This window comes from Crocodylus siamensis, chromosome 1, assembly GCF_052110815.1.
Source record: "Crocodylus siamensis isolate JL-2025a chromosome 1, ASM5211081v1, whole genome shotgun sequence".
Taxonomy (NCBI): domain Eukaryota; kingdom Metazoa; phylum Chordata; order Crocodylia; family Crocodylidae; genus Crocodylus; species Crocodylus siamensis.
The window spans coordinates 165,415,848-165,436,952 of record NC_143395.1 but is presented as its reverse complement, the minus strand read 5'-3'; the positions used below and the strand labels follow the sequence as shown (position 1 = coordinate 165,436,952).

Genomic DNA, 21,105 nt, shown 5'->3' with positions numbered 1-21,105 from the left:
GTTTCTAATTCATCCAGTCAGACATAATTAATATGAATGTCTTTGCAGACCCAATATTTTATTTGGATTTAAACACTTCAGATTAACAAATCAAAGATTAGTCACCATTTAAATCTTTAGGATACCCATATAAGGATAAACGAAGTATGGATTAACTAGATCTGAGCAGATTTATTTTCCTTTCAGGTTTTCAGCAGAGTCTGGGTGTTTAGATAGGATACCCTTAAGATAAACAGCTTTAGTTGTTTTTTCCTTTTTTAAAATAATAAAAGAAAACTATAATTAATAAACCACTACTCAGATGGCATTATCAGGGGCCTCAAGAAAATTTTAATCAATCTGATTTGCAGATACTAGGCAAAAATTCAGTTCTTGAAATATTAAATAACTTGACCTTTTAAAATTCTGCTTTGGTTGGAGTCCAGTAAATAACAACTGATTATACTATCTTATAAGGACTTTGCTTTCATTTTTTAAATTTCCAAGGAAGTCTCATAAGGCACATTAAAAACAAGGCTTTCAATTTCTCTAAGTTTGATACATTGCTGAAGAACTTCTGAAGTGCCTTTCTGTGTCTTCTAGGTAAAAAGTAATACTGAATTGGTAGAAGGAGTAACTAGGGTTTGTTCGCAGGCTTGATCCAGCATGGAGTTAGTGCCTTGGATCCAGCTGAGACTAAACCCTGTGCTCAGTCTCATGTGCTGGATCTGGCTGCAGTATGATACTGTGTGCGATCCACATACGGGGCTGTGTCACTTAGCTCACAGGGCTCCCTACAGGTCCAGAATGTCGGCCATGTTAAATGCTGCAGCTCAGGTACCAATGCTGCAATCACAGTTTCTGGACGCAGGGGGGGGCCCTGCGGGTCAAAGATTTCATAGATTTCATAGACATTAGGGCTGGAAGGGAGCTCGGAAGATCATCGAGTCCAGCCCTCTGCCCCAGGGGCAGGAAGTCAGCTGGGGTCATAAAATATGGATTAGAAAGCCTGAGGTAGAAGTGCAAAAATCCAAAGATCTATCAGTACGGATTATCAGAAGCAGAAACTAAAAACCTCAGATGCAGAAAAGCTTTCAAAAAATTGGGAACATTAGACTATTAGACAGTAAAAAGAATAGATGGAGCAGTGGTTCTCAAACTTTGACTCAAGGCACTGCCAGAAAATGCCAGCTCTTCACTTTCACTCATGGATCTGGACAAATAACAGAGCAATTCTTCTGTTACAAAGAACTCAGAAAGACCACAACAGGTCAGAAATGTTTTGACACTCTGGATTCCTATTTGAAGTGTCTGGGTTTCTCTTGTGAATCATGTCGGTGTTTACACACCTGACTGCTAATATTGTGCAACACCCTTACAAGGATCTCACAGCACACTAGCATCATGGCACCCTGGTTGAGAATCAGAGACTTAGAGGGATAAGGACATGACAGAAAAAAACTAAATGTAGGGGGCCACTGATAAAGATTTTCTGGGCTGATACCCATGGCCAGTTATTGACCAGCCATATTGGTCAGTACCGATCCAATTGCTGATATGCAGCCCAGCAGCTTGGAGAGCAGCGTCCAGTTCATACGTCTGCTGGGGGGAAGTGGCATGGTGGGGTGGGGCAGATCGAGGCCCCCATGGTGAGGGAGGGAGTGGGGATGGGGCAGGTGCAGCCACTGTAGGGGCTGGACTTAGCCTGGCCATCCATGTCCTAGTGTCCTTTGTCTAAGCAAGTGACTAGAGTCTTGTTTACACTCCCTATCTGGTTGCACCCCCTATGGTCTCCCAGCTTATCCTTAGCCTTTGCAGGCAGGGCCTGGAGTGTTGTTGCATGAGTAGGGCCTCCAAGGGGCTCCAAACAGTGTTTCTAGGTCTTAAATATGAAATTATTGTATGGGAACTCAAAATGATTGCATTTGCTGAAAAACTATTGCTCACTGCAAGAAGGTGCAAATAAGTCTTTTTCTTACTTTATATTGCTCACTGTAAGCCGCCAGTGAGTGAGAAGTGGGTCATCAAAGTTAAAGTATTTCTTTATTTCCAGGCAGGTAGTCATAAAAAAACACTGACAGCTGTCTCTTGTGGGCTAAGATTGAGTGTAGGAAGTATCTGAAGTAAAGAATCTGGGATGGAGAATGCTTGCCTGCAGTATCTGGGGACATCTGAACCCCAAGACTTCTGGGCTTGGGTCTGCATGCAGGATGCCTGCCAATAGATTTGGGAGTATCTGAAGTCTTAGGGTGAGAGCCTGGGACAGAAGATTTTTGCAGTTGCAGTGTCACACATGTATTTAGAAGGATTCAGTTCTGTCTGCTCAGTGGTAATGTATAGGGGGTGAATGTGCACCCCCCGAGAGTGCTGGTGCACCCCCTGACAGGCTGCACTTGCCGTTTAGGCAGTAGGCAGGGTGGGCAGGCGGGAGCGGAAGTGGAAGCGGCTGCAGCGATCAGTCAGCCGCCCATGATCGGCTGGGGGGGACCTCCCCACCTGGTTGCTGACAGGGCACCAGTTGCCCATGTGCCCGCTGAGGTGTCACCAGTTGCCCATGTGCCCGCTCAATCGATAGGGCTTTTTGGAACCATTGAGTTCTGCTCATTCTTACAAGTTGGGACTTATTTGGCTAATTTGACCTGGAACATGAAATACATTAAAACCACCCTACCAACCAAAAAAAAAAAAAAACCACCCCAAAAACACCAGGAAAAGGAAAAGTCAGTTAAGACTCCTTGAGAATGACTCAGGTTTTGCATTGACTTTATCAATGAGTGGCCTTAAAAATGATCCTACATTTTGAAGAGGTGGCTTTGGTAGCCATGTTGGTCTGAGACAAAAAGAAATGCAAAACTAGTCTAGAACTTCTGGTTCAGAGATGATACTTTTTATTACAAGGACTAAGAAATCACAAAATATACATCTATTGGTTGATCGATATATTACAAAAGATGTCTATATCTATCGACAGGCAGATATAATCTTTTGTGATTTCTTACTCGGTCTAATAAAAGGTATCATCTCTGAACCAAGAGTTCTAGAGTTCTGCATTTCTACATTTTGAACACTTTTACTATTATAAATCCAAGAGTGGAAATGCTTGTGTACATACGAAATCCAAGGGTGGAAATGAGGTACACAGACATCATTATAGTACACCTGGCAACCGCGGGGCCCGCGCAGAGCACAAAGCGAGCGGCGCGGCGCGCGCGATCCGAGCAGCGAGCCGAGCCTGCAAGGAACGCCTACGTCACGGCCCCACTCCTCCGCGCGAGCTGCAGGCGGTTGGAACAACTGCCGTAACGGTCGCGTGGAGCATGGTGAGCGAGGAGGGGGCGGGGCTGGGGGTGGGGCTCAGGTGTGGGCTCAGCCGCGCTGTGCTGCGGGGGCGGAGTAGTGAGGGCCCTGGCGTGGGCGGCTCTGGCAGCCCCAGAGCTCCCTCAGCTGCCGGAGGCGAGGGGCAGGAAGAGCCCGGGGCAAGGCGCTGCCCCCTGGCCCCGCGGCTGTTGGGACGGATGGTTGGTTGGTTTGGAGTTTTTTTGGTTTTCCTCATATGGAGTGTATCATCAAGGGAAGGTGGGGAGAGAAACAGTAGGAGCAACCTGTCAGTCAAAGCACTTTCCTGCCGTTTGAACACTATTTTAAAAAAAAAATCCTTCCTTTCAAGTTTATTAAGTTTGGTTGTTCCAAGTCCTGTAATAAAGCAGGACTGTTCATAAGGTACAAGGGCATTGGTGTTACGTGAGAGAGAAGAATCCATGTAAAAATAAAGACCAGGAAAACCAAGTTAGAAAGAAAGAAAGAAAAAAATAAGGTCAAAGAAAAGGAAGCTGACCCCTCTGCTGATAAAGTTATGCTAGAAAGAAAGATATTAAGATAGGAAGATGAATGTAAGACGAAACTAAAATCTGTCTGGGCTCCCCAGATCCACCTTCTGGACCTACTACATTTACGCTCTGGAGAGACAGCTCAGTTGCCCTTTCCTTACAGACAGATATGTTTCCATGGACACTGTATGAATAAGGGATGGATGACAGGAAAGCAGGGCTGGAAGGGACCTCACAAAGTCATCCAGCAGTGGAGCTGGGTCTGGGACAGGCCAGGGAACAGAGGCAGGGGGGAGGCTTGTAGGAGCTGAGTTAGGCAGGGCAGTGAAATGCAGGTGGAGGGGGCTAAATGGTGTCTGTTCAAAGTAGCTTCTGGCCAAACTTTTTGGAAATCATGCTGATGTCCTGTGATCTAGGACACTGTAAAGCCACTGCTGGCAGCGGAAAGATGCGGTAGCATAGGCCATGTTCAAAACTGGAAAATCAGCCATTAGTCCTGAAATGACTCCAGCCCCATGACCCATCTACAAGCCAAGTTGCCCCTTTTAATTAAAAGCCTGATCGTACAGTGGATTATGTCTGGGAACTGGGCAGGGAGTGGTTATACTATACACGTGCCAAACAGAACTTGGCCAGTGTGAACTGCATCTGCACAGGGAGCACTTCGGCATACCAAGTATTGTTAGAACCAACATTTCGGTCTGATGGGCAACATGCAAATCCCCTCCCATTCCCTATACAAATCTAGGCGGTTACATTTGGTATCATGCATTTCAGAAGAGTGGAACATAATCAGTTTAATTAACATAATTTGAGGCTTCTGGATATGATGTTGTGAGCAGTGCAGCACATTTCGATAGCAAATACACCAGTAGGTTGATGCCAAAACAGCAGCAGCTTGCATCATGCGAGATTGCCTTATGTTATGCACCGTGGAGTACTACATACAGCTATAGGCCTTGCATACGGGATGTCATATGACAAACCCTGTCTCTGTGTTCTGTATCCCAAGCTGCTGTTGATTTGGTTGCATTGGAGGAAAGGAAGTATAAGTGCAGTGTGTGCTCTGGACTGACTAGAGCAGGTGCTGCTGCTTTGGCTTAGTTGTGCCACATGTGGCCCTGTTCCAGCTGCTCTGAGATCTGCACAGTTCCAGTTCCAGCAGCTGCTGAATCAGGTATGCTGAGGGAGGAGGAGGGGGAGGGGTGCTTTAAAAATGTAAAGGGTTTGCCATACATGGGACAGTCACAAGGCTTGTATGACCACAGAGCTGTTTAAAAAATAGCTTTTCAGGCTTCATGAAAAAGGCGCAAAGACACTTTGGTCCTCAAGACATTAGAAAATGTGAGAGTGAAATTCTTTCCATTCTTCTGCTCCTCTGTGTTGCAGCCATTATATAAAGAAATCATGCTACGAAGACAAATTTCTGATCAGAATAATTGGAAAAAATATGATAAACTTAGATGAAACTCTAAGCACTAGTATTCTTTATGCCATTGAAATGGTAGTGTTTACATAGAGAAACGTAGTCAGTCATCACTACTTAGCTGCTGGTGTAAAGTGGGAGTATGACAATGGAACCTCAATAACAAGATAAGAAACATTTGCTGCAAGAAGTTTGTGTGAATCCTGATATACTAGGAAAGAGGACAGGGGTTTGTGAGAGAACAGGTATTTCTCCCGGTGTGACACAAATCACTTGAAAATCAGATCTGTGTAGATAATGATATTTTGGTGGCTCCAGGGGTGTCTGTTGATTCCATTGTTGATGAAATTGTACATGTGAAAACACCGAATAGGGAAGGAGAAGAAGCAGACTGTACAGAAACGTCTACTTGCTCACTTCTTGGTGCTCTCTCCTTAGTTAACACCAAAAAAGGGTATCTTTTATCATGTAGAGATGTCCTGGACAAAATCTTAGAGTGCACAGGTAGATCTTAATATTATTTAGAAGGACATGTTCGTACAGGTATTGTACAGGTAACAAAATGTATTATACAGTGTTACAATACAGTTTTACAGTTTCTTACTGAACTGTTACTGTACAGTATATGTACTAAATTAAAACATGTAACCAGTTTATATTTCTGACTTTATTTTCAGTTTATGTTCTTGCACATTCATTGTGATGGTCCTTGAGGCATCTGCTGTCTCTCTTCATAGTTTCATGGTTTGTAGGGTCGTAAGGGACCTGAGCAGATCATCAAGTCTGACCCCCTGCCATGGCAGGAAAGAGTACTGGGGTCAAACAACCCCAGCAAGGTGTTCCTCTAGCCTTGTCTCCAGGGTAGGAGCCAGCACCACTTCGTTTGGAAGTTGGTTCCAAATCCTAGCCGCTCTGACAGTGAAGTAGCGCCTCCTGATGTCTAGTCTGAATCTACCCTCTGCCAGGTTGTGACCATTATTTCTAGTCACTCCTGGTAGTGCTCTTGCCCAGAAGCTCTTGATCCTTTGGGGGTGGCTCTTACAAAATTGATAAATTCAATTTTAATGCCTGAAATGTAAGTCATCTATAATGAATTACATTTACAATTCTGCATTTCACCATATACTGGAATTTCTGTACCAATAATATGTTTCTGATGTGCACATAGTCCTCAGTTTTGGAGTAACTTTGCATGTAGGCACTTTTAAATTATTTTAAACTTGGTATGTGGCTGTTCAAGTTATCTTTTAAAGTAAAAAGGGATAGTGTGCTTGAAACCAACATAAGCTTCGTCTGGTCATTTCTTACCATGTACTTATGGTGGTAAAATTAAACATATAAGTGTTTGGAGGAACAATACCAAAGTATGTCTGCTGGAGATTTTTATTACTTTAAATAAATCAGTACAAACCTGTGTGTATGTAGATCATAAGAAAATGAATCTATGCATGAAAACTTTCCTTTCTTTGAATGGAGATAATTAAAAGAGCTTTGCTCTGTAGGCAGCTGGTTCAAATGTGCTTCTCTCTATTGGCAAAACTTTCTATGGCACATGAAATTAATATTGGCAAAAGTTCTGCTAGTATAGTTAAATTATCCTTTCAAACAACATGTGTTGTACCTGTAAACATACTTTTTTGTCATTACTGTGTAACTTCTGTCTTTGTGGAAGGTTTTGACAACAAGCCACATCAGTAAAATTTTGTAGTGTAGACCTGGCCTCTGTTCACTTTGTGTAGGTTTGATGACATTTCCCTCCTGGAATTGTGTCAAGCTGTTAGAATACATAAAAAGTGAGATTGTAACATCTTCTAATAGCTGGAAAGGATTCCCATCTCTAACCCATTGTGCACAATTACCATTGTTTTCAAGTCATTAGATTATAAAATGACGAGGTAAATTGATCTTAGGAATGTTGTTGAAAAACACAGTCCAGATTTCACAGTCCAGATTTAACAAGGGACTTCAGCACATGCTTATGAGACTTAGGTATGTGCTTACATTCTTTTTTGTAACAGAACCCTATATTCTATCTTACATTTCTGTTAAGAGGTGGTTGCTATACTTTCCAACAGGAAGAGTTGAGCTTGCAGACTGCTTTCCAAATAGCACCAAAGGGTACTCATAGAATGAATGGATTGGCTGAATATAATTTACTCTGGTGGTTTGCATCTTTGCAATCATTTGCATCTTTGTGTGTCTATGTTTTAGTCTTTTCATACATAACCACATTTAACTAAATTTAAAACGTTATTTTTCTGCGCACAGTACAGTTTGGTTGAATTATTGAAAACGTGGTGTATAAGAAATCCAAATGAATGATATGTCTCTTATTTTTTAAATGAAACTGATGGGGAGGAACTGAATGGTTAATGGGATTGATAATGGGATATAAATAATGGAGCCATAATCTACAGCATTAATTTCAAAATCTTATTCAGAATAGTAGAGTCTGGTAATTATTACCATCTGCTGGGTGTATGATGGCAGATTACCAATCACTGTATCTTAGTCCATTAGATGTGCATTGTAAACTACTGGCATCTAAAATGCTGAAGATGAAGGAAACATACATTCCTCATTTTTTCCTACTGTATTTTTCTCTGCTTACAAAAATTCCAAATTGATTAAGAAAAAAATGTGTTTTTCCTTGATCCTCTGTAAGCCGGTCTAGACATAAGCGTGGCTCCATTACAGGGTGTCTCTATATAGTGAGGTAGCTGTCATTGAGGAAAGTGCTGGTCTCAGATTTACCCATGTTAATCCAGAGTAAAGAGTTGGGAGGCTTGGATGCAGAATCAGTTTGGAATTATTTTAAGGGAAAAATGCAAATATCAGAATCCAAAGTAAGGGTTAAAAATAGAAGGGAAGGGCTTAATGGCTAAAGGGAATTGCTTACAGGCCATTTAAGAATCAGCAGAAGATGTACAAGTAATGGAACTCAGGGCTGATCAATTTTGGGGAATATCTGTCTCTGATGAAGGAAAGTAGAAAGAAGGAAAGAATGGCTAAAAGATTAGATGAGCTAGATATTGCAAAGAATACTAAAACTAATGGCAAAAGTTTCTTTGGCCATATAAAGAGAATCAGGAGGGAAGAAGTGTAGGGGCTAGAGAAGAAGTGGGGATGCTCTGTGATGGAGGTGCAGTGGAGATCCAGAACAGTTTACACATGGACCAAAAGCTGAACAAATACTTTGCCTCTGAAAGGATGAAGGGGCAGCACATGAAATAGCAACTGTCTTGAACACAGATCTTCAACAGCTCTGCCAACTGTGGTATAGTACTATTTTTAAAAAAGGGCAGTGATCCAGGCAATTACAGGCTTGTTAAATTTACTTAAGCAGTAGGCAAAATGTTAGAATAGACACCAAAAATAATAGTTACAAAGATATGAAAGGACTTGTTTTGGTCTTGAATCCAGTCCCCTGCATTTGCAAGTAGTCATTAACTCAGGGAATCTCCAAAACAGTCATTTGAAACCCTCACACTGACCTGCAAGTAACAGTATCTGAAAAACAAAGAACATCTTGTAATAGGTCACAGGTAAAAGTAGGGGAAATGAGTGCCTTGTCAATACCAGTATGCTACCTCTGCAACAACAAGGAAGTAATTGGTTAGGAAACGTTGCAAAGATATGAGGACTGTGCCCCATACTACAGAGAGCCAAAAACTCCACAGTCCGTGCCAGTTAGATTTAGGGAAGATATTTTTTCCTGACCCCAGACTTGGCAGTCAGTATGACCCTGAACAGAAAAGTCAGAACTGCCAGCCAGGGAACCTCTTAGTTCTTAGAAAGGGTAGGACTATTAGCACACCCCAATCAAAAACCTATGGACTTAGTTGTGTCCAATATCTTAGTACTCTGGAGGAAAACGGACCTCCCAGTAGCCAGTAGGAGTCATGAATCCTAGGGTTGCCATATGTCCGGTTTCAAAGAAGAGGACACCTGTGGGAGGGAGGGTGTATATGATTGGGGGGTGGGGCAGTGATACGTCTGTGTCCTGCTACTGCTCCTCACTTCTGACCCACACTACCCTGCCCCCAGACCATGCTGGTGCCCCTCAATTCTGACCTGCAGCTTCCTGTCCCCCCAGCCCTTCCGGTGCCCCTCATTACCAACCCATAGCCCCCTGCCCATGCAGCTCCCTGCTGCTGTTGAAGTACCCTTCCCACCCCTCCCCCACCTCCCTGCTTTGCTGCAGTCCCAGATCTGGCACGTGCACGCACGCAAGCACGCATGTGCACACATACACACTACAGCTGCCCTGTTCCCCCCAGCCCCAAACATCTCCTTGTTAGGACAAGCTGGGAAAGCAGAGGCAGAGCAAAATCTGGACATTTGCTGATATTTTAAAACCTGCCTGGACAGAAATGGGAGGGCCCAAAAAGAGGATGTGTTTTGGAAAACCCAGATGTATGGTAACCGTAGTCATGAGAAGGGGGAAAAAATCCTTCCTAGCCCCAACTGATGACCAGCAAAACCTCCAAGTGACAATACATGAACTACCTTTGTTCCCACACCTGGCAACCTCAGACACATGATTCTCTACCACACACACTGATTGATGAGCTGGAGCTCCTGTGCTACCATACCATCCCTTCCTTAAATTCATATATTCCAGCTGGAAGGAACCCTGGAAGATCATCGAGTCCACCCCCCTGCCCAAGGGGCAGGAAGTCAGCTGGGGTCATAGGTTTCCAGCAAGATAAGCATCCAGTTTGCTCCTGAAGGTGTTCAATGTAGGTGCTTTAACCACCTCCGATGGCAGATTGTTCCAGACCTTGGGGACTTGGACAGTAAAGAAATTCTTCCTTATGTCCAGCCTGAAACGGTCTTGCAGTAGTTTATAACCGTTCAACCTCGTCATCCCTTAGGGTGCTCTGGTGAACAAATGTTCCCCCAAATACCGGTGGTCACCCGGATAAACTTACAGGTGGCCATCTGATCACCCCTGAGCCTGTGCTTTTCCAGACTAAAGAGCCCCATAGCTCAGCCTGTTGTCATAAGGTCTGTTTTCCTGACCTCTGATCATGCACGTGGCTCCTCTCTGGACTCTCAAGCTTCTCCACATTGTTTTTGAATTGTGGAACCCAAAACTGGACACAGTACTCCAGCTGTGGCTTCACCAAGGCTGAGTACAAGGGGAGAATGACATCCCGGGATTTGCTTGAGAAGTATCTATGAATGCAATCCAGCGTTTTGCTCGCTTTACTAGCTGCAGCATCACATTGAAAGCTCATGTTCATCATGTGGTCAGTGATGACCCCCAAGTCTCTTTCTTCCATAGTGCTAGCCAGCGTAGCACTGCCGAGCCTATAAGGATACTGCAGATTTTTCCTCCCAAGGTGGAGAACCTTGCATTTTTCAGTGTTAAACACCATCAGGTTCTCTTCTGCCCATTTGCTGAGCCTGTCCAGGTCAGCCTGGATCGCCCTCCTGTCTTCAGGTGTGGATGCTTTGCCCCAGAGTTTGGTGTCATCGGCGAATTTATCTAATTGAATCTTAAAGGGAATTAGGGTTGCCTCTGATACTCCTTACCTTGCAAGACCATTCCAAAACTTCCCTCACTAGTAATTATAAATCTATTTCCAATCTAAATGTATTTCTAACTAGTTTGCAGATGTTTGATCTTGTGCTAGTATTGTTTTTCAGCTCCCAAAGCTTTTCTTCTAATATTTTCTCCCAAGCTTTCCCTTAATATTCATCCCCTGAATGTACTTACTGAGAGAGGATATGATCCCTCTTTATCTCAGTTTTGTTGAACTAAGAAAGCCAGTTCCTTTAATCTTTCATAAGAAAAGGTCTCCATTCCCATGGCCATCTTAGTGTCCCTTCTTTGTATTTGTTCCAGTTTAAGTTCATCAGTTTTGAACACTGGTGACCGCAAAACTGCACAGTATTCAAAGTGAGGTTGTACAAATGCCTTGCACAATGGTGGTAATACCCTTGTCTCGGTAGCATATATCTTGCCCTAAGACTTATCCTTTTTTACAGATGTATTACACTGGGTTGTGATTTATATATGCAATGCTTTCTAAGTGTTTGGAAAATTTATCATGAAAGTATAATGGAGGTGTAATCACTTGATGATTCATACCCAGAAACTCTTTTTCATCATTAGGACCACAGTCACCTAACCCACATGGACAGACAGAATACAGTGCCAAAAACAAAACTGGCATCTCGTCTCCAGCTGGGACCTGAGGACACAGAAGTACCACATATGGTAGAAGGAAAGTATATTATTCATGAACAAGCTCTTAGCATTCATGGAGATAGCAGCACACTGGTGAGAAATTCAATGTTGTTTTTAATGGAATATATTATTTTTGTTAAAGACCTATGACATTAGAACATCTCCAACTTTTATACTACTCTTTACCCTCTCAGTGTCTTCAAAGCAGAGAGCCATGGAGACATTTCTTATTTCTTACTTTTACACAGTATTTAACAATATGTTTTATTGTAAGAAAAAGAATGATGATGATGTAAACTAAACTGCATTTAACAAATGCATGAATGCATTACATTTCAGTTTTTATTATTCTGACCCTTTTTTGTGTTTGTTCACTTAAACAATTATCTGTAAATATCACTACTTCATTTAGATCTTTCAGTTAGTGTAAATTAGTACGGTTCAATTATCTGATAATACTTTGGTTATTTGAAACTCAGTTGCTGTATTTTTGTCCTGAGTTCACTCCATACAATTTTATTGATTTTTTTTTTAATGATTTAATTGATTTATATTTTTTAAATCATTGCCCTGGATTGCAGGGTGTTCATCAGGATTTTTTTGGTTTGTTTTGTAGTTCTAATTTAAAAAAAATATTTATATGTTTCATGGAACTAAAATAGGAAAGAGAACTTTATATACCATATAAAATAAGAGATAAAATAAAATGTGTCAATAAAACATTTAGCATTTAGTACTTGCAGGGCTGAGGCTGGAAGATCCTTATCTCCCACCCCAAACCCCACAGTTGGGTAAGGGTCTTCCAGATAAGGGCCTTCCAGCCTGTGCCCTGTGACTGTGGGGCTCAGGCTGGGAGATAAGGGGCTCGCTGGGAACTGTTGTGGTAAGGGGCAAGTCCCAGTTTGTGGCCCGATTGGGTGATCGAGGCACAGGGCTTAGAAAGAGCTGCAGGGGAGGGGCAGGTCCCAGCCCCCTGCCCTGATCTGCTGGTGGGGGAGCTAAAAGTGAGCTAGCTGCCCCACTGGTGGATCAGGGCAGGGGGCTGGGACCTGCTCCTCCCCTGCAGCTCTTTTCAAGCCTCATGCCCCTGATTGGGGAACCAGGGCCAGGAACTCCCTGCTGCCTGGGCAGGAGGACATTGTCCCCACCAGAGCAGCAAGCAGCAAGCAAGAGACGGCTGTCTCCTGGCTCCCTGTTCTCTGCCGACCTCTGAGCTGGCACCTGGGGGGGCCCTGGAGCTCCCCCTGGTGTCCACAGGGGTGCATTGCAGGGCTGCAGGCAACTGGGAGCAAATCTTCCTAAGTCCCACATGTACAGACACTGGGGCTGTGCGAAGCTTCGGTTGCTGATTTGATTTGGAGGAGATTTGGCCTGATTCAGCCTCCGATTTGATTCGGAGAGATTTGACAATTGGAACATAGACATAGCTTTATATGATTTTTTTCTACATACCTCAAGATACCAGGCAGCTTGTGAATGCTGAGATGGTGGGACAGATGGAGCGTCCCATGGGAGTGGGGCAAGGGGGGGGAGGGCGTCTCCAGCACTCTCGGCTGAGCAACTGGTGTCTCCTGGGTCTGGGGGGAGGGGGGTACCTGGGGTCCCCCCATAGCTGATTGCCAAGCCAGGGCTTGTGGGGGATCCCCCCCCATGTGCTCGGTGGTGGACCCATAAGTGGACTGGAACTACTTCCGGTCCACTTCTGGGTCCACCGCTGAGCATGCGGGGGCCCTCTTTGCACTCCTGTGGGATGCTCCATCCACCCCACCATCTCAGCGTTTACGAGCCATGCCTGGTACCTCGAGGTATGTAGAAAAAACATTTAAAGTGGTGTCTATGGCCAAATCACTGATTCTTTGAATCAGAATCGAATCTTTAGATTCGGATTCGACTGAATTGAGTTAGGATGGTGATCCAAATCAGTGAATCTAATCACTGTCCTCTGAATTGGGGCAAATCCGAATACAATATGGTCCACTTCGTACACCCCAATAGACATCTACCCAAAAACCCTTAATGTGCAGTATCTTACTGCACAGTAAAACTAGGCTGAAGCAAATGCATGTGATGACGTGTCCTATGATACTTTACTGCTGAATAGACCAATTAGCTCCACATTAAAGTGCATGTATAGATGCATTCAGTGCATACTTTTGAAAGTCACTGCTAGCTTTTAAGTTGACTTCAGTATAAGATCAGTTCAATATTTATTAATGTTTCTACTTTCCTTTTCTTCCCAGCCACCTTCAACAGAGAAGAATGCTACTTTACTCCGCACAGCAGTTTACAGAAAAAACACAGAAATGAAACACAAAGCCGTAAAAGAAGGAAAGATGGATTTTGAATATGTGTATGCAAAATTAATTTTTTCTATTATATCTTCATTTTATGCTTTTTAAAATTCAAACAGATAGGGACATTCTAGAATATTAAATCTAACTCCTTAATTTCTAGGAAGTTTGAATTTGTTTCAAGGTAAATTTAATAACTCAGGACTATGCCAGCAAAGTGTAAATACATGTCTAGATTCTGATCTTGTGTGTACAAATATAATTCCAGAGTAACTTTATTGATGTCAGTTGTATTTTCTTCATTTGTGCTAGTGTAAAAAGTAAACAATCTGGCCTCAAAATAGCATAATTCTGATTCTGATAAGGTGGGAAAAATGCATACCATATTCATTTATACAATCATAGAATCATAGACTTGTAGAACTGGAAGGGACCTGTAAGATCATCAAGTCCAGTCCCTGCCATGGGAAGGAAGTTATTGGGCTCAGACAAGCCTCCTCCTGAACGCCTCCAAGGATGGTGACTGCACTGCCTTTGCTGGAAGTGTGTTCCAGATTCTGGCAACCCTTACAAAGAAGAAATTCTTCCTTATATCTAGCCTGAATTTACCCTCTATAAGCTTACATCCATTGGTCCTCATCTTCCCTTGTGGTGTCTTTCTGAAGAGTTGCTCATCCCTGATGTATTTGTACACGACTATCAAGTTACCTCTCAGCCTTTTCTTACTTGAACTGAACAGGTCCAGTTCCCCAAGTCTCTCCTCATAGGACCTATTCTCCATGCCTTTGACCATGCAGGTGGTCTTCTTTGTACCCTTTCAAGCTTATCCATGTGTTTCATAAAGTGTGGTGCCCCAAAGTGGATACAGTACTCCAGCTGAGGCCTCACCAGTGCCAAATAGAGATGGAGGAGTACCTCCCTGGATCTATTGGACACACATCAGCTGATGCAAGCTAGAGCTCTATTTGCTTTCCTGGCAACCTCATTGCACTGCTGGCTCATATTCATCTTCTGGTTGATCATAACCCCCAGGTCTTGCTCAAATGCTGTGCCAGCCAGTGGGCCACCACCCATTGTGTATTTGTGGTGAGGGTTCTTCCTACCCAGATGAAGGACTTTGCACTTATCCTTGTTAACCTCAACTGAGTCCAGTTTGGCCATGAGTCCAGCCTGTCAAGGTCCTACTAGATCTTGACCTTATCTTCCAGTGTGCCTGCATTTCCCCACAGCTTGGTATCATCCGCAAATTTAGTCACTGAGCTTTCCACCCCCTTATCCAAGTTCTTAATGAATATATTAAATAGCACGGGTCCAAGCACAGGTCCACTGGAGACGGCCTTCCAGGATGAGGCCATCCCATTGTAGAAGTAATTGGCTTACTTGACTAGAAAAACAGACAAAGACCAGAAGTGCTGATACTGCTTAATTCAGTTAAATGTTCTGAGATAAGGAATCCTGCACACTTTATCCTTAGGTTATCTTGATATCTTCTCCTGTGCATAGATAGTTTGTTTAAGTAAACTTCCTAAATTTCTGTGTAATTTACTATTGTTTTGTTTCTCCAAGGTGTATTTTTTATCTCTTTCTCTGTCTTAAGTATAAATACGCTTGTAACATTAGAGAGTCTGAGAAATCCTTTGAAACAGACAAGTGGGTGATTCCCCTTGCTGTATGGAATTCTCCCTGTGATCACAGTATAGCCTTAAATAAAGAAGAGCTGGCTCTGTCAGTTCTGATTCAACCACAACGCGAAGTTTGATTTCTTCCACACCATCAATTACCACCCTCTGGGAACAGCTTTTAAGCCAATTGTTCACCCACCTCACTGTAGACTGGTCAAGTCCAGTACCTGCAAGCTTGTTTGAGAGAACCCTGTGGGAAACAGAATCAAAGGTTTTACAAAAGTCAAAGTAAATCACGTCCACCATGTGTCCCTCATCCAGTTGGCTTGTTACCTGGTCGTAGAAGGACACAAGGTTTGTCAGTCGTGATCTACCCTTGACAAAGCCGTGTTGATTACTTAACACCCTGTCCATTTCCAGCTTGCAAATGATGGTCTTCTTAATAACATTTTCAAAGATTTTACCCAGGACTGAGGTCAGACTGACTGGCCTGTAGTTGGTCATCCCTTTTCCCTTTCTTGAAGATGGGCACCACACTGGCTGTCTTCCAGTCATCCAGGACCACTCCCAAGTTCCACTAAAAAGCTTGGCCAGTGGTCCCACTATTAGTTCAGCCAGTTCTTTCAGGACTCTTGGGAGCACATTGTTGGGCCCAGCAGACTTGAAGACATGCAAGTGTTGCAAGAGATCCCTCACCTGTTTGGAACTGATTTTTGTGTAGTTTGTTGTCTTCCCCATGTTCCCTGGGCCTCTGGTCAGTTGAATAGCCCCTGGTTGATTTCAGGAATACTGACGTGAAGTATACATTTAGGAGCTCAGCTTTTTTGTGGGCATCAACTGTGGGCTGCCCCTGAGCATTCAGTAGTGGTTCCACAGTGGAGTCTGACTTTTTCTTGCTCCCTGTGCATCTGTAGAAGGACTTTTTGTTGTCTTTTATTCTGGTTGCCATCTTGATCTCCATGCCTGCCTTGGCTTTCCTTGTCTCCTATCTGCAGGCCCTTGCAATACAGTTGTATTCTTCTCTGGTTGCTGAGTCATTCTTCCATTGTTTATATGCTTCATTTTTCTTTTTCAGAAGCTTTTTAATACTGCTGTTGAGCCATGTGAGTCTTTTGGTTCCTTTCCTGTTTTTTCCTCACATGGGGATAGCCTGTTTTTGGGCTGTGAGAATTGCCTCCTTAAGGAAGCTCCACTGTTCCTGAACTCCCGAGTTGTCCGGTTGCTGGTTGCAGAGGGCCTCTCCAACTAGGCTCTTGAGTTTTTGGCAAAACCTCCCTTCTTGAATTCCAGGACTTCTGTTTTGCTGTCTGATTTCCCAGTTTTATGGTGAATGGTGAACCTAGCCGAGTTATGATCACTGGCTCCCAGAGTACCACCAATCCTTAGGTCACCTATGATGTCATCACCTTTGGCCAGCACTAGATCCAGAGTTGCTTTACCCTGGGTAGGCCCTTGCACAACCTGTATCAGAAGCACGTTGTCTGTTGTTGCCAAGAAGTTGGCTGACCTGCCAGAGGTGGCCAAGTGATCCTTCCAACAGATGTCAGGGTAGTTAAAGTCACCCCTGATGATCATGTCTCTAGCGTTAGCTGCCTCAGTCTGTTCCCCAGAGAACGCCTGATCACTCTCCTCTCCTTGGGAGGGAGGCCGTTAGTAGACTCCCACCATCAGGTCTCTCTCTCCTGATCTCCCTTGTATCCTGACCCAGAGAGATCAGGATTTTTATGGAGCATATAAACTGACATCTAATCTACTTTGCTAGATGTTCTCCTTTACTGTAAATAGAACACAAAGTTTAATACTTATCTTTCTCCTCCCAAGTTTTATCCTTAGTATTACTAAGTCCATTAAATTATATTTCATGTTTCCATTTTCTAGCCAGTAGTAATTGTCTAGTGGTAGAGCGCTCTGGGAGAGCAAAAGCAGAGTGCATAGGAGAGTCCTTACAGAATCTGCTCTTGTTTTCCTTGTCCCCTTGGAGGATTGGGAGAGTGAAGCTGCAGGATGCCACAGCTTCCTGTCATGTCTCCTGGCTGAAAAGCATGACACTTCGTAGTGCTTCAAATCATAGGGAAGTAGGACTAGAAGGGACTATATAAGGCAGGGGTGGGCAAAATCTGGCCCATGGAGCCCCTAAAAATTTAGAAAATTAATATTTATCTGCCCTTGGCTGCCTGTCGTGCAGCCGTTGATGGCTTGCCAAAACTCTTGAGTGGCCCTCCACCCAAAATAATTGCCCACCCCTGTCATAAGGTCATCTAGTCCAGCCCCCTGCTCAGGGCAGGATCGTCCCTGACCAAACCATCTCAGCCAAGTGTCTAACCTGCTTTTGAAAGTTTTCAAGGATGGAGACTGCACAACTTCTGCAGGCAAGAGGTACGGGGAAAGGACAGTAGTGGCAAGGACATTTGCCTCCTAGTTCTAGAACCGTGTGGACTGCCATTTGGACAGTCCTGGTTTAAGGACACAATCCTCTCTGAGCTAAACCAATAAGCAGCCAAGAAATAGGTGTTTTAATGACATTTCTTCCTTCTGTTTCTAATTCCTGAGTTATGTGCAGCTAATGGTGAAGTTATAATTAATTAAAATGAAGGCAAGCTCAGCATGAACTTAGTGTTTGTTCCTCTTATACCTGTTTTTTCATTCATTTACTATGCAGCCCTACTGTTGGCAAACACAGGGATTTTGAAATTTGCAAATGTTAGAGTACATAGATTTTAGGTACAGTACATTTAAGTGACTTAGGGTCACACAGTCTGACAGAGCAGGAAATTGAAGCCAAATCTCTACTCTAGCTTCTGAACCATTTTCTTGTATTTTCACAAAATATAATGCAGCTCATATGTATTGTGATGGACTATGGATTTTATATCAGTTTTAAATATGTTCATGGTGTTAAAATGTTCCATGCCTCAGTTTACCTCATTGACCTGTATACAAGAATAAACTAATGCTTGTTCTTGTATACAGGTCATGAACACATTAAAACAAATATTACAGTAACACCCAGAACCTGTCACATCTTTCCCTCTCTGAGAAAATGAACTAAGCAGGATCACTGTGACCAGTGATCTATGGAATGTCAATTCCTCCCCATCCCACCTCCCCTTTCCTAACGAAGCATCAACAAAAGTGTTTATATAGTTTTCTTCCCTGGCGGAACCCATCCCTTGTACAGAAATCTTTTTTTTTCCCCCCAGGTATCCTTCCTGAGTGGGTTAGCGTTGTTGGGGCTGGCTGCAACAATTCAAGAGGGGACTTAAATAAGGGGTCATTCAAGAGTTCTGTTTAATCCAGCTATTGGGGCAGGGCATATAACCAGCATACTGGGGCTGTGCAAGCTGGACTGCTTAATCCTTTAGTCTTTTGCCCCAGTAAATGTTTTTATTCAAGAGGAGCTGCCTGTTTTTATACTTGGAGCTTTGGGTTGTACTTGCTATTCCCAACAAGAGATAAAGTCCCACAGGAGCTGAATTCAGTATGGGAAAGGATGTCAACCAGTTGGTGAGCACAAGCAGGAGCTCAAAGAGCATATTGTGCTCACTCTGCATAGGCAAAGGGGAGGCAGACACACCCCCTCACTCTTCTTTTGGATCTTTCCATGGGTGAACAGAGTATTTAAATACATTATTTTGAGATTATAAACCCTATAGAATGGGTAGTGGGCCTTATTTGGACTTCTACAGCAGTTACACTGTGAACAATACTAAAAACAAATGATGAAGACAAATGTTTCCGAAACCTATATTTAGTTTAATTTACCAATGTTTATTAACAATTTAAAGCTCTGTCACTTTCAAGACTAACAACCAAATCAGTGTATAATGGCAGCATACAGGTACTATCTAACATCGGTGTAGATATAGCCCATAATCTTTACATTGTTAAAGGACTACAGTTTCTGTTTTTCATTCCCCTCCAAATTGCACATGAAACTGCCCTTTCATTTCATGCCAAGGAGTAGTTTGTGCCTTAATTATAAAACGTGAATCATTATGCAAGTGATTTCTTTTACTTTATTTATTCTTTTCTTTCCCTACTTGATTGAATATTCAATTATTCTTTCAAAAAAAATCTTGTTCAATTTTAGACTCTCAAGAAAACATGAAGATGGAAAAGATATAATTGCTTGTCAGCCTATTGAAGTGTCTGAGTCCAAGCCGCTAATGGATCAAAAGAGGAGCATGACAAAAATGATATCTTTAGGGTTGAAGAGTGAGATGGAAAAGAAGCTTTCCAGGATTCCTGTTTGTAAAGGAATCAATTATGTCACTGGCACATCAGCTGCTTCTACTAGACATGCTGAAGGAAAGTACAATAAATGGGTCTTAAAGTAACAGACGGGAAAGGAGACAATCTTATATATTCTTTATATATTTATAGATGTGCTTTAAAGAGTTCTTATGCTGATAGGAATGCACAAAAAGATCACAAACCAGGAGTTTTCCTATTCACCTGCAAACATGTTCTAACTTATTATTTGCTTTTTGTACTGAAGTCTGACTGAGCTTTTTATGTGGTGCAATGCACTGCTTATAACATACCTGCCTTCTGTCAAAATAGTATTTATTTTGTGGCCCCTGGCTGCTTAGAAGTTGGATAGCCCTGGTCTGTAGTCGTGATTCTCAACCAGGATGCCATGGCACCCTGGGGTCCCTTGTGGGGCTATGTGATAGTAGTGTTGTTAGGTGTACAAATATGATTCACAAAATAAACCCAGTGATTTCAAATAAAAATTCATAGTGTTAAAAGCATGCAGACCTCTTGTGATCTTTTTGAGTTCTTTGCAACAAATTAATTGTTCTATTATTTTTTCTGTAGTCAAAACTGAGTGAAAACTAAGTGCTGGTATTTTTCAAGGGCCGTTGTTAGTCTAAAAAGGTTCAGAACTATTGGTCTATAGCAGACATTTTTGTAAATAAAATAAATCTGTGGGAATGACCCTGGCTATATCTATGTAATAAGCTTACTGTCTCCAGTGGTAGCAGTGCACTGGGAAGCACTATAGTCCCTGCATGGCATGAACTGAGCTAATTACCACTGCTGAGTCATGATGCCTGTTACCCTGTACACAAGCTAATTAGTCAGATTACAGTTCTATAGCTTCATTTAGGAGGCCGTCTGTTCTGAGCAGTACAGTGCAATGGGCCTGAAGGCATTGTGGGCAGCCTCCATGATGCAGTGATATAATAAAGCACTGAAGCACATGCTTAACTTCATACATGTGCTTAAGTCTCATTGACTTCTTATGCTTACTATAATGAACTCAGTTATAAGTCTGAGTGCTTTGCAGAATTGGGGATGTCTTGTAGTATTTCCTCGACTGTTAGTGAAAGTGAAAAAGTTAAGCTTTAATGGTCCATTTTTGTTGAAGTAGAAGCAACATTCCCACTGATGCAAGTATAATCAAATATGATAAGATTAAATGAAGAGGAAAGAATTAGAAAACGATGTGTAATTGTCTATTTTTGTGAAAACCAGACTAGGTAAAATAATTAATATTTTGACTTCTATTGCACTTATTTGGAGGTGAAACCTATATTGATATTTTTTAAATGCATTTTTTTTTTGCTTGTAATTGATACGAGCTGGATTTTACATAAACTGCTTTAAAATGCAGTGACATTTTTAGAATTCTCTTTTAAAAGATACAAATTTTATAAATATTGTCATAAATGTGAAGAATATATATTAACTGTACAATAGCAACTTTTTCCTAGGAAGACGAACAAAGCTTTAGAATAATGTTTGTGTACAAAAA

General features: G+C 42.5%; 1 protein-coding gene across 1 annotated transcript; it reads left to right on the top strand.

Annotated features, from left to right (window-relative positions):
- The first annotated feature begins 786 nt into the window (after window positions 1–786).
- On the top strand, window positions 787–21,034 carry LOC149873604 (uncharacterized). The gene is made up of 5 exons (XM_090036201.1): window positions 787–816; window positions 3,069–3,299; window positions 11,357–11,524; window positions 13,672–13,781; window positions 19,435–21,034. The coding sequence occupies exons 1-5, from the start codon at window positions 787–789 to the stop codon at window positions 19,679–19,681; spliced, it is 786 nt and encodes a 261-aa protein (XP_089892327.1). The 3' UTR covers window positions 19,682–21,034.
- Window positions 21,035–21,105: the final 71 nt, after the last annotated feature.